The following is a 12,166-nucleotide window of genomic DNA, read 5'->3' as shown; positions in this document are numbered from 1 at the left end:
ACTGCTATGATTCCAACTAACAAAGGCTGTAAGTAAGCCTCTAAAGGAACAAACACTTTACAGGTAACTTAATTTCTTCCCAGAACAAATCTTAAGCTAGTTACAGGATACCAAAATATTTAACACATACGAAAGTAAAATTTATGATATTTGGCATTCAATAAAAAATCACCAGACATTCGAAGAAGCAGAAAATTACAACTCAGATTGAGAAGAAAAAGATATCAGTAGAAACAGATCAAAGAATTACACAGGTGATAGAAATAGTAGAAAGAGACACTGTAAGGGTTATAAGTATATCCCACATGCTGAAGAAGACAGAGAAATAAACAAGCCTACTAAATATAGACATGGAAGGCATAAAAAGACACAAATAAAACTTCTACAATGTTTAAAATGAAAAACATACTGGATGGGATTAACACCAGATCAGATGCTGTAAAAGAAAGTATTTGTAAAGTTGAAGATGTAGAAATAGAAACTATCCAAAATGAAAAACAGACCACAAAAACAAAAAGAAGAAGAAGAAGGATTAATAGAGAATCAATGACCTGCAGAGCAAATTCAAGTGGATTAGTTTATGTTAACTGAAGATTCTGAAAACTGGAGAGGAGGTAGGAAAGAAAAACCTTTGAAAATAATGGCCCCAACTTTCCAAATTTGATGAAAGCCGTATGTCCACTGATTCAAAATGCTCAAAAACCAAAAACCAAAAACAAACAAAAAAAAGTACAAAAAACTTGAAGAAAATTATATGAACACACATAATAATAAAAGTGCCTAAAACTAGTGACAGAAAGAAAAAATCAAAAGGAACCAGAGGGAAAAATAGATACATTATATACATGAGAACAAAGGTAAAACTGGCAATAAACTTCTCATTGGAAACAATGCAAATCAGAAGAGAGTGGAAAAACATCTTTAAAGTACCGAGAGAACATATACTATCAATTCAACAAAAAAAGAAATGTTTTTCATGAAAGTGAAATGAACATTTTTTCAAATATACAGAACAAAGTATTTATCATTGAGCCATCTAGCACTACAAGAAATATTAAAGGAAATCCTTCAGAGAAATTATACCCAGTGAAAATGCAGATCTAAAAATATAAAAAGTACTGAAAATGGAAATATCTGGGTTAAGTATAAAAATTTTTAAGAAAAAAATTTATAAAGGTAATTGACAGTTTAAAGCAAAAAATGTAATGAAGTATTGCTGGGTTTACCATATATGTAGAAGTAAAATGTGTGAAAGTAAATCTAAATGATATAAACACACGAAGTAAAAGGCAAATGTTTAGATTAAATAAAAAAGCAAGACCCAACTATTTGCTATCTGTAAGAAAATCCCTTTAAATATAAAGAAATAAGTTCAAAGTAAAATGACATGCTAAAAGAGATATGCTAACATTATATTTAAAAAGTTGGAGTGACTATAATAATATGAAAGTAGATGTCAGAGAAAATATTACTAGAGATAAAGAGGATAATTTCAGAATGATAATGAGGTCATTCATCAAGAGAACATAACAATCCTAAACATTCAAGCACCTATTAACAGAGCTTCAAAATGCACAAAGCAAAAGTTGATAAAACTGCAAGAAGAAATAATCAAATCCATAATTATAGTCAAGGATTTAACACTCTTCTCCCAATAACTGACAGGACAAATACACAGAAAATCGGGAAATATACAGAAGACTGAAACAATAATATTAATCAATTTGATCTAAGTGACATTAGAACAGTCCACTCAGCAACATCAGAATACACATACTTCTCAAGTGCACACAGAACACTTACCAAGAGAGACCATATTCTGGGTCATAAAAATAAAAGTCTCAATAAATTTAGGTGGATTAAAATCATGCAAAGCACGTCCATTGACCACACTGAAATTTAAAGTAATCTACAGTAATATGTCTGGTTAATTCAGAAATATCTGAAACTAAATTACATGCTTCTAAATAAACTTTGGTACAAAGAAAAAATTACCTAGGACTGGGGGACTGAGGGGAAATTGGGAGTAACTGCTAATAGGTGTAGGGTTTATTTTTTTTTGTGGGGGAAGGGGGTGATGAACATTTTAAAATATTGGTTATAGTAATGTGTATACAACTCTGTGAATATACTCAAAACCATTGAACTATACACTTTAAATGGGTAAACTGTGTGGTATGTGAATTTATCTCAATAAAGTTTTTTTTAAAGGGGGAAAAAAGTCAGAAGGTATTTTAAACTGCATGAAGAACAAAACATGACATATCAAAATTTGTGGAAAGCAGCTAAAGTATTTGGAGGGAAATCTATAGCACTAAACTCCCATGCTAAAAACAAAAATAGGTCTCATATTAATTACCTTAAGCAACTATAAAAACAAAAGTCATGAAATCCAATGACTCTTACTTCACACTGTAAATAGACACACAAAATTAACTCAAAGTGTTTCGTAAGACTAAATATAAGAGTCAAAGTATAAACCTAGAAGAAAACATTGGAGAAAATCTTAGTGACCTTGGATTTGGCAAAGATTTCTTAAATTTGAAACAAAAGTACAAACCATAAAATTGAAAAGATCAATAAATTAGATTTTAGTGAAATTTAAAAATTGTTAGAAAAATGTCATACTTTTGACAAAAGATTTGTATCTAGAATATATAAAATTCTCTTATAGCTCCATAATAAAGCAATCCAATCAAAAACGGTCAAAATATTTGAATGGACACTTTACCAAAGAAGATAGATAGGAAGCAAATAAACACATGAAAAGATAATCATAAGGGAAATCAAAATTAAAATCATGAGAAACAAGCACACATCCAAAAGAATGCCTAAAATTAAAAAACACTGCCCATACAAAATTTTATCAAAGATGTGCCTTAACAACTTGTATAGACTACTGATAGAAAACATGAAATGTTACAACAACTTTGGAAAACAGTTTGGTAGTTTTAAACAGTATGAGACATACATTGACCAGGTGACCCAGCCATTCCAACCCTAGATACTGGCCCCAAAGAAATGAAAATATACGTCCACACAAATACTTTGTATGAATGTCCATGATAAGTTGTATTTGTAATAGCCAAATACTGGAGAAAATTGAAATGTACATCAGTGGGTAAACGGGTCAAAACTGTGGTACATCCGTATCAGTAAGTAGAGGAATAAACTATTGACACGCAAACAATATGAGTGAATCCTAGTATTATCACGCTGAGTGAAGGAAGCATAAGAAAACATTTTGGGATAATGGGTATGTATATTATCTTGAGTGTGAGGATGCCTTCATGGGTGAACACATGGGTTTCGGGTCAGACAGGAGAATGAATACTAGCTCCACTCTTATAATTTAACCTTACAAAAGTTACCTATTTGAGCCTCTTCTATATTTATTTGTTATGTGAGGATAAGAACATAAGTGTCAAAGGTTTGCTTTATTAAACATGATATCATACATAAAATACCCAGCATAGTACTTGGCACCATGTAAATGTTCATTTTCACATATGTATTTTCTTCTCCTATTCATTTGTGCAGTGTCTCCCCTTCTGTAAAACGTACCTCCTTAGCACTGTTATTTTTCTACCAAAGGATATCTGTCCTCTTCCTCTTGGAACAAAACAGAAAATGTGTTTTGGTATTGTTTGAGAACTTTTACTGTTTGATTCCATTGAAATTGGCTGGATGATTCTTGCCTCCGTTCCTTGTAGTGCTTTACTCAGCTTTTGTGGTAACGATTAGAACAGCACATCACAGTTCACAATACACACATCTGTGTCCCCCTGCAGAACTTAGTATCTCACGTCCCTCTCATAGAGCCTGTGAAAGGCTCATGAAGTCACTGCTCAATCATTAAAAACAAATCAATTGAATGAGGGGCCCCAGAGGCAAGACAACAGGTAAGAATAACTGAGTATTGTAACTATTCCTACTCGTAAAGCAAATCCTGTCAGTGGGAGAGGAAAAGGCTTGGGAGTGAGGCAGAAAGTGAGTAGAACTTAAAGAGTGACTTTAAAATGTAGATAAAAGAGGAAAAGAACTGGCCTTAATCTAACCACCATGTCAGCACAGCTCAAGACACAAATGAATGTAATTAGGCCTACAAAGAGACAGAATTCATTCCTAAATAACCAAGGGTTTCTTGTTTAAGAGATCACCCACAATTTTCTTATATGCACCCTTTAAGACATGAAGAAAGGTGAGAAAGATATTATTGACAATAAAACGATCTGCTGGAGAAAGAACTCCAGTGAATATTGGCAATTCAGCTGTTCTCTCCAGAAAGGGTCTTCGAGACAGCCTGCCTTTTACTATGTCTGGTGAGGGTGGAAATGGCTATTACAAATATCAACAAGGAAATAGTCATTGTGTTCCTACCTAACGCCAAATACTTGCCAAGAGTGTTCAAAGATTATCACATTTCCCTAATATGAGTTAGATATCATGGTCCCCATCTTACAGGAAGAAAAACTGATGATTAGAACAATTAAATGAGATGCTGAGGTTGCAAACATAGCAGGGAGCTTTGATCCAACCAAATTTCAGGACTTTTCCTATTATTCCCTATAATCACGTCTTTTGGTGTTTGGAACATTGATATTCACCTACTGCATTATATAAAAATTATTCCCATTTTAAGACCTTCTGCTTAGGCTACTTCACATTTGCTAAACTGCAATTTGAGGATTCCTTTCACGTGGAGCTGGAGAATTTGGCTATACTCTTTGGGCATCTCATGGAAACCGCGTTTAGGTAAATGGTTGTCGTAGTAGTGGTGGCTGACAGATGTGTTCTCTGCAGTTTTAGAGAAGGGCCAAAAGCCATACAGCTTCACGCTCTCACACAGTTCAACCGCCACACTTGTGATCATCAAGCCGGAGGACAGGCGATATTCGGTCACACCTTTAGTCCTCCAGAAAAGGGCTAGGTTTTTCAGGTACTTGGGATGAAAAAATAAAACTTTTTGTCTTGCTTTAGACTCCTTCAGTGTGCTGTACACTTTAAAAGAGGCCCCGGTGTTGGCCCTGAAGGAGAATGCCGGTAGAAGGACGAATGCATCTCCATAGGTGGCCATGTCCTCCAGAAACATTGCCTTCTTTTCCTTTAAGTTCCCATATCTGCCAAATTTTTAAAAAATCATAATTTTAACAATAATACTCAAATGAGCAGGTTTGGTGACATGAGGCTGAATTCACCACTGGCCAAAAAGCAGAACCATTTATATCACTGAGATAAACTGGAGACTTAGAGAAGACACATGTTAAGCAAACATCATGTGCATATCGGGGCTGGTCTTTCTCTCTCTCGGCACATCTATGCTTCCTACTTTCTTATGAGGCAATACTTTCACTCAGCATGCATTGTTTTATATTATTTTATCTTCCAACTCACGTCATTTTTTCCTAGGGTTACTTTTTGATGCTGAAACACCTCCCAAATTTATAATGCTGAACTGTTTTCTCAAACATAGGACAATATTTAAATATCTATACATTTTTAAGAATTCATTGAGCTGTAAACTTATACAAATGTTATTATAAAATGTTTCCTTTAGAAAACCTAAAATGTCTACACACATACACACACATACTTAAAATTTCCTCCAGAGATTGTGATGTCTGATTTAAATAATACCTCAGTAAATATCCTGTTTATGATTATGTGTGTTTAGAAAATAAACATTGGGGAGATGGGAACAATATTTTATATTCTCTTAAGACATACTAGAACTATTTGAGGGGTGCATACTACTAATAACAATTATGAGTCACTTTTGATGAAAACTGTAGAATAAAACTACGAATGGGATTTTTATTAAACAGCTGACATTTTCTAGTAGCTACATTGGGGAAAAGGAAATATGGAAATTATCCTTCAGTAAGAAACTACCCAAACCGAAAACTTGATTTTTGCCAGGTTCTCCTAAGGCTTGCTCTCCAAAGCTTCTAAACAGACTAAGTGTTCTTCAAGAAAGTGCTATCAAGATAAAAGTAAAGCAGTAAAATTCTGAAAGAACACTGAAAAAAGGGACTTTGCTGTTAAAAAAAAGATGAGGAGGTAAAATAAGTTCTCATTTGATCAGCAACTATGACATTGGAAGTCATATGTCTTATGAGCCAACACCCAAATTACCAATAACGTATTCTTGCGTATTTCCCCCAAAGCCACTCCATCTGTACTGGGAGTCACTCTCAGCACCAAGATTAATGTTCAGACCAAGAGTTCATGGAAAAACGTTCCTGAACAGAAACATAACTTGGAGGTACTTGCCTTAGTCGTATGATACTAGGGTTTAGAGTTACCAGGTTGGTTTTACTGCCAACATCTTTGCTAACATTCCCTGTGGTCGGGGGGATGTTACACCTGGAATTTGAAAGAAAAACTATTTTCAAAATATAACTTCTGAAAAAAAAAAGTACAATACACACACATTCACACATATACATGTGATCATTCTCATTGGAGAAAAATCATCGCTCTTAAGAGATCTCAGAATTCATCTGATTTTCATTTAAAACCATTTAATAAGTACTGAACTTTTGGTTGGCATTTCAACACTACATGAAATATATGAATTTGATAAAGGCTTTCAATATTGATTAAGACCTTTATAAGTAACAAAGCAAGAAATGACAATTACACCTCGTGTAGCTTTTGAAGAATTCATGATCCTTTTATTAAAATTATTATTTATGTTAATTATAGTCCCACAATAGTATGATCACCAATTTACAGATATTTAAAAATGAAGGCGTTGTGACTAAGGGTTATAGGGTCTGCCAGAAGCAAAGGCTATACAAAAAAAACCCCCCAAAAAACAAACAAAAAAAACAACTTCCTGATTCCCATATGGACTTTCCCACCAAATCATGCTGTTAATAAATAAAACCCTAATGTTCTTATAATGATGTTTTCCTACTGATGTTCTCATCTCCTTTTGAGTGCTAATTTGTTTTTAAATTGGAAAACAAATTGAGAATTGTAATTTGGGGCTAAATACATTCCTGCCACAAAAAAAAGGGGGGGGGGGCGGGGAGTTGGTTATGATCCCAAAGTATCATTTACAGAATTTCAAGAAGACCATTTCCTTAAAGCTGCCCATATAAACGGAGCATCAGTGAGGAAGGCTATTTAAACCTGAGGTGTTCTGTAATGTGACTGAGGCAGAAAGATTCTATTCTATGTGATATAAAACATACAGATAATGAGACATGGACTTCCCTCACTGATTTAAAAAATACATCAGAACATGATTAAATGTGGCACCTTGGGGAAAATCTTAGATAATAGGCCACAGAAATGTCTTTATCAGTGGGCTTCCTATAACAAATCCACTTTCTAGAACAGTCTCACATTCTTTTGAAGACTCAAAGGTGATTTTCCCAATAGTATCAGATGTGGCTCCTAGGGGAACTGCTAGGTACCGTACACACACGGTACAGCAAAGCCATGCATCACCTATTCCTGTTTCCTAGACACTTAGCTGACAGCTCTTGATCTTTTGAAATGGAAAATTTAAAAAAAAGTAATTTCCAGATGGTTTTATAAACTATGAAATACATGCATGGCCAAAATAAATTTGGGCTTAAAAAAGTAAATAAATTATAATGACACCAACCACAGCTAGCCTTCATTTGGCCTTTCAGGTTGGAAGGTCAACTTCAAAAGGAACTCTGTATTCAGAAAAATTCCTGACATCAGCAAATGTAGAATCTGGAAATATATGCGCTTATTTTGGAGATATAAATTAAGTAGCTGTTTAGGGTTTTTTTTTTTCCTCTCCCCTGATTGTTAAATCTAACAAAAACCTTGTATTTCCTGTATTTGCTATAAAGTAAAATGGATGTTTAGACATAACACTCACCACAGATGTTTTGGGGATTTTTCAGTCTATAAAATGTCTATTACAAGAAGAATTATTTATTGTCATTATGGCTTTTTCATACTGAGTACTTTAACAAAATGGCTAAATCACGCAGGTACTGGTCACTGTCACATTAATCACGAGGAACATATTCAATAATGATTGGATTGCCAGGTCTGTGGTTCTGGCATTCCCTTCAGCACAAAATTCTAAATAAGATTAAAGTCAGGGGAGCTACTGATTCAAAATTATAATTCTTTTTCATGTGCTAAAAAGGGCAGCATTAAATCGATCAGGATCAAAGGATCTCTTCTGATGTATGCAGTCAATGCTCCCCAAATAGGAAGAAACAGATTTCGACTTACTTTATAAAAAAGGTGCATTTCAACTGAAATCCACCCTCACAGGGATGAGTCACCTGTCCATATATTCTGAAAGTGGAGATGCTCTATCCCTTGCTTTGTTAGTACAGACACACACGGAAACCATTTTTTGTTACTGTTTTTGCAAGCTTGCTTGTACTGAGAAATAAACATGTAACAAGACCAGAATTTAGAAGCTGCACAATTTTTAAAAAATATTTCAAGCCAGAAACCTAAATAAATGATGATATTGTGTGGCTGTAAAATGCCTAGGTCAGCATGCTCCAAGTATTATCTGAGAACAAAACTTACTTGAAATGCTCTGGAAAGAAAGAAAGAAAGAAGAAAGAAAGGAAAAAGAAAGAAAAGAAAAAAAAGAAAAGAAAAGAAAAGAAAAGAAAAGAAAAGAGAAGAGAAGGAAAGAAGAAAGAAAGAAAGAAAGAAAGAAAGAAAGAAAGAAAGAGAGAGAGAAAGAGAGAAAGAGAGAAAGAAAAAGAAAAGAAAGAAAAGAAAGGAAGAAAGAAAGAAAGAAAAGAAAGGAAGGAAGGAAGGTATCCTTAATACACTGGAGGCTCTGACAAGTTCTGCAGTGAAGACCCTCTTTCACCATGATTTCAAGCAGGGTTTCTGGAAATTGACTGTAGCACATTTTTATTACCCTTCTGATATCAACATTCAGAGGAACTCATGATCCACTTAATACTTCAAGAAACACACTAGATCAGCTGTAGCCTTAAGCATCACAGCTCAAAGGTCAAAATGGACATGGAGTGTCTTTACCCTATTCCTTTCAAATATCCAACTCATCTGGGATTTCAAAGAATCCCATTTGACAGATCTTACCTAAACACGAAGTCAGATTTATCTATTTCAGCTCCGCAGAGAGACTGATTCAGAATTCCTCCATTTCCGACCACTGCGCACTGATTGTAGGGGTACTCCACAAAAGGCTGAGACTATCAGGAGAAAGTGAAAAACTGCCATGAGATGTCTTTAGTTTTAGGACCATAAAAAGCAGCAGCTTAATTCAAGCAGCTTAATTATTACACCTGCTAAGGAACAAGAGAGAACAAGAAAGAGGGGCAGAAGTAGCGACACCACAGTACACTGATCAACTTATGACTAAAAGTTCCTAAAAAATCCTGCAAACCTACATTTCATTTCTCTTGCAAGAAGTATACAGCATATCACCCACAATATAATGTAATAATAAAAATATATTTGTTTATAAGATGTAATTTGACACATATGACATCACATAATTAAGTAAATAAAATGAGAAAGGCAAAATCCCACATGGTGTCTTTCCGACAGACAGGACCATTTTCAGCAAAACAAACAAACAAACAAACAAACAAAAAAAAACCCCAGAAAATAAAGCAATTAGAAAGGGGCATTAAATTCTCTACTCTTGGCCATAAAATTAATAGTTAATTTAGTGAAAGCTCGTTGTCTTTCTTAAATAGTTGGACCTTCAGGCTGGGTGATGACAGGGGATTTATGCCTGTCATCTCCACAAATGACCAGACACGGTGCTTCAGGGAGATCTAGTAACTCTGTGCTGATTTATTTCAAGTTCATCTCCAAGGCCGGAATCATTTTTGTTTCCTCCAAGGACCCAACTGGCTGACCCCAAAAGACTTCCCACTTTTACCAAATCCTCCCCAGTCTGAAACATAACTGCTCAGTTTGACAGTGCACTTTGCCTTTGTGGGTCACTTTTCCAGAAATAATGATGTGACCTTAACCAGAAGGAAGGGGCCCAGCTCAGACGTCCACAGTGAACAGGTCCTGATTCACCTACCTGGTCTCTAAATTCAAATGTAGGTCCTCAAGGGCACAGAGTGTGTCTATTACTTTTAATTTTCTCTTCCCTTTTCCTACAGACCTAGCCCAGAAGGATGTCACTTCTCAATGATGTCTGCTGGCCCAGTGGCCACGTTGGTGCAACCCCAATGCTGTGCTGGAACCCAGTGGTACTAGCTTATGGGAGCCACCCAGTACATATTCAGAATTCTGTCATCTGGTTGTTAAACCACTAGTAAACTACAATCTGCCACAGTGTGGGTATTTACAGTGCTATTCAACAGAGCATGCACCTGCCCAGTGTACCAGCCTCACTGGCAACACCCCAGGACCAGTGTGGCTCTGAGCTGCCCATGAGATCCTACCTCACTCTAACCATATGATGATAACTCTGCTTTAGGACGTCGAGGTTTGTCCCTAAAAGATGAAAAACCATGTGCTTCTCGTGTGAGAGGCATTTTTTTCCAAGTGGGTAACTTATCAATACACGGAATCCATACAACAACCTGGTGAGCATTTTATAGACAGAATGATGGAAAGTGGCAGAGCTGGGATTCAAACCCCGGCAGTCTGTTTCAGGGTCCATGGTCTTAACCAACTATACATCACACAACTGCACTTGTTCGGGGGTGAAGTGTTAATTTAAGCGTGTGCCGTATTTCCCTGTATAGCTGCAATGCCCAGCAGAGTGCCTGGCTCTTAAATAAATGGTTCCCAGACACCTCAGGCTATTTCAAGTCACTGAAGTTCAAGCTCAAGACGTCTTCAGTGTTTACTAAGCAGGATCACCGTACATGCTGAATTTTATGGATAAGGCAGGCTGCAAATAGGCTCTTTATGGTACAACAGAAAAGACTATTGAGGGAAGCATCTCCAATTAAACACTCAGAATAATGAATGTTTTTCTCTGGTTTCCTGGTCAACTCGGAGAAAACAAAATCCATATGTTTCGGGACCTCACATTCAGGAAGAGTTTAAATAAAAGAGAATTTCAATGTTCCTTAAAATAAACTGCCTAAGAAAACGTGAATCTGTGCAATTCAGCTGCCTTGCTGGTCTCTCACTCTGGTTGAAAGCCAACCTTGTGTTTTTTTCTCAAGTAACTTTGTGATGTTTTTGGAGGAAGTGACTCCACAACACTTAATCAGAAGTATCTATTTTGATCTGCTCTCTGTGAGCCCCGCAGTGTGGAGCAGGGTGGGGGGTGCAGGAAGCGAGGTGGGAAAGAGGTCAGATGCTGTGTCCATGGGGAGGGATATTGAAGCAACACATAAAACTGACCTCCCTTTGCGATCTTTACTGCACTGACTTCAGAATTTCCTCCCCCCAGTTTTTAAACATTAGTATCAATTTGGAAAATGGATGCTGTTGTTAACTGCAGCCAGAATTACTGAGCCTATGTTGTTATCCTTCTCAAAATGTCAATTAGAAGCAAAAATACCTGCCACTCCTCTGTCCTGGCCAGCCTAAAGCAAGGAAAACACTAGCAAAAACTGCCAAGAGTTGCTTTCTGTGGAACTCCCCAAGGCCCTCACTGATGGACGACATAAATATTCTTTAGTTAATATCTTTCCAACTACTGGTAATTTCAGTGCATCACAAGGGGAGTTTTAGAATGCTGTAGGAGTTACCTTTTTGCCCTCGTTTCCTCCCAGAAAATTTGCAATATTTTTTCTCTAACATTTTATATTGATTTTCCATTCATTCTCAGCAAATCATACTTCCTTTGAACTGTAATTTTTTTTTTAAAAATTGGAACAACTTACATGACAGTAAAATAGTTGAAAGAAGTCAAGGGTCCAACAAAATAGAATTAATTGCAAGAACTGAATATTCTACAGTTGGTAAACTGCAGATATAAAATGATCCCATTTTGACCAGACTGTCTTGGCCTCACTGCTCTTAATCATATCATAAAAAGATGCCTGAGAGTGTAGTTTATAAGCAGTAGGATATCCTTCATGAGAATAATTTCCCCCAAGATTTGGATTTATATTGTAACAGTACTCATTACAATATAATCAATGCTCACTAGTTTAATTAACAACTAGGTAATGAATGTATGCATGCACTGAGGAATGTCCTAGGAGCCTGAGTCACATCAGGGAACACACTAGGTAAAAATCCCTGT

General features: G+C 35.9%; 1 protein-coding gene across 2 annotated transcripts in view; it reads right to left on the bottom strand.

Moving 5' to 3' along the window:
* The window catches only part of ST8SIA6 (ST8 alpha-N-acetyl-neuraminide alpha-2,8-sialyltransferase 6), a 137,380-nt gene that overhangs the window by 19,729 nt on the left and 105,485 nt on the right, over window positions 1–12,166 (bottom strand). The window contains exons 6-8 of one of the 2 annotated variants that reach the window (XM_032473656.1): window positions 9,073–9,185; window positions 6,274–6,366; window positions 4,608–5,120 (exon numbers count right to left, since the gene is read on the bottom strand). In XM_032473656.1, the coding sequence (XP_032329547.1) occupies window positions 4,652–5,120; window positions 6,274–6,366; window positions 9,073–9,185 (675 nt within the window). In that variant the 3' untranslated portion in view covers window positions 4,608–4,651. The remainder of the gene's footprint in view (window positions 1–4,607; window positions 5,121–6,273; window positions 6,367–9,072; window positions 9,186–12,166) is intronic. The other variant, XM_032473657.1, reaches the window with a different exon arrangement.

This window comes from Camelus ferus, chromosome 35, assembly GCF_009834535.1.
Source record: "Camelus ferus isolate YT-003-E chromosome 35, BCGSAC_Cfer_1.0, whole genome shotgun sequence".
NCBI lineage: Eukaryota > Metazoa > Chordata > Mammalia > Artiodactyla > Camelidae > Camelus > Camelus ferus.
This window is presented reverse-complemented; position numbering and strand designations above follow the sequence as displayed.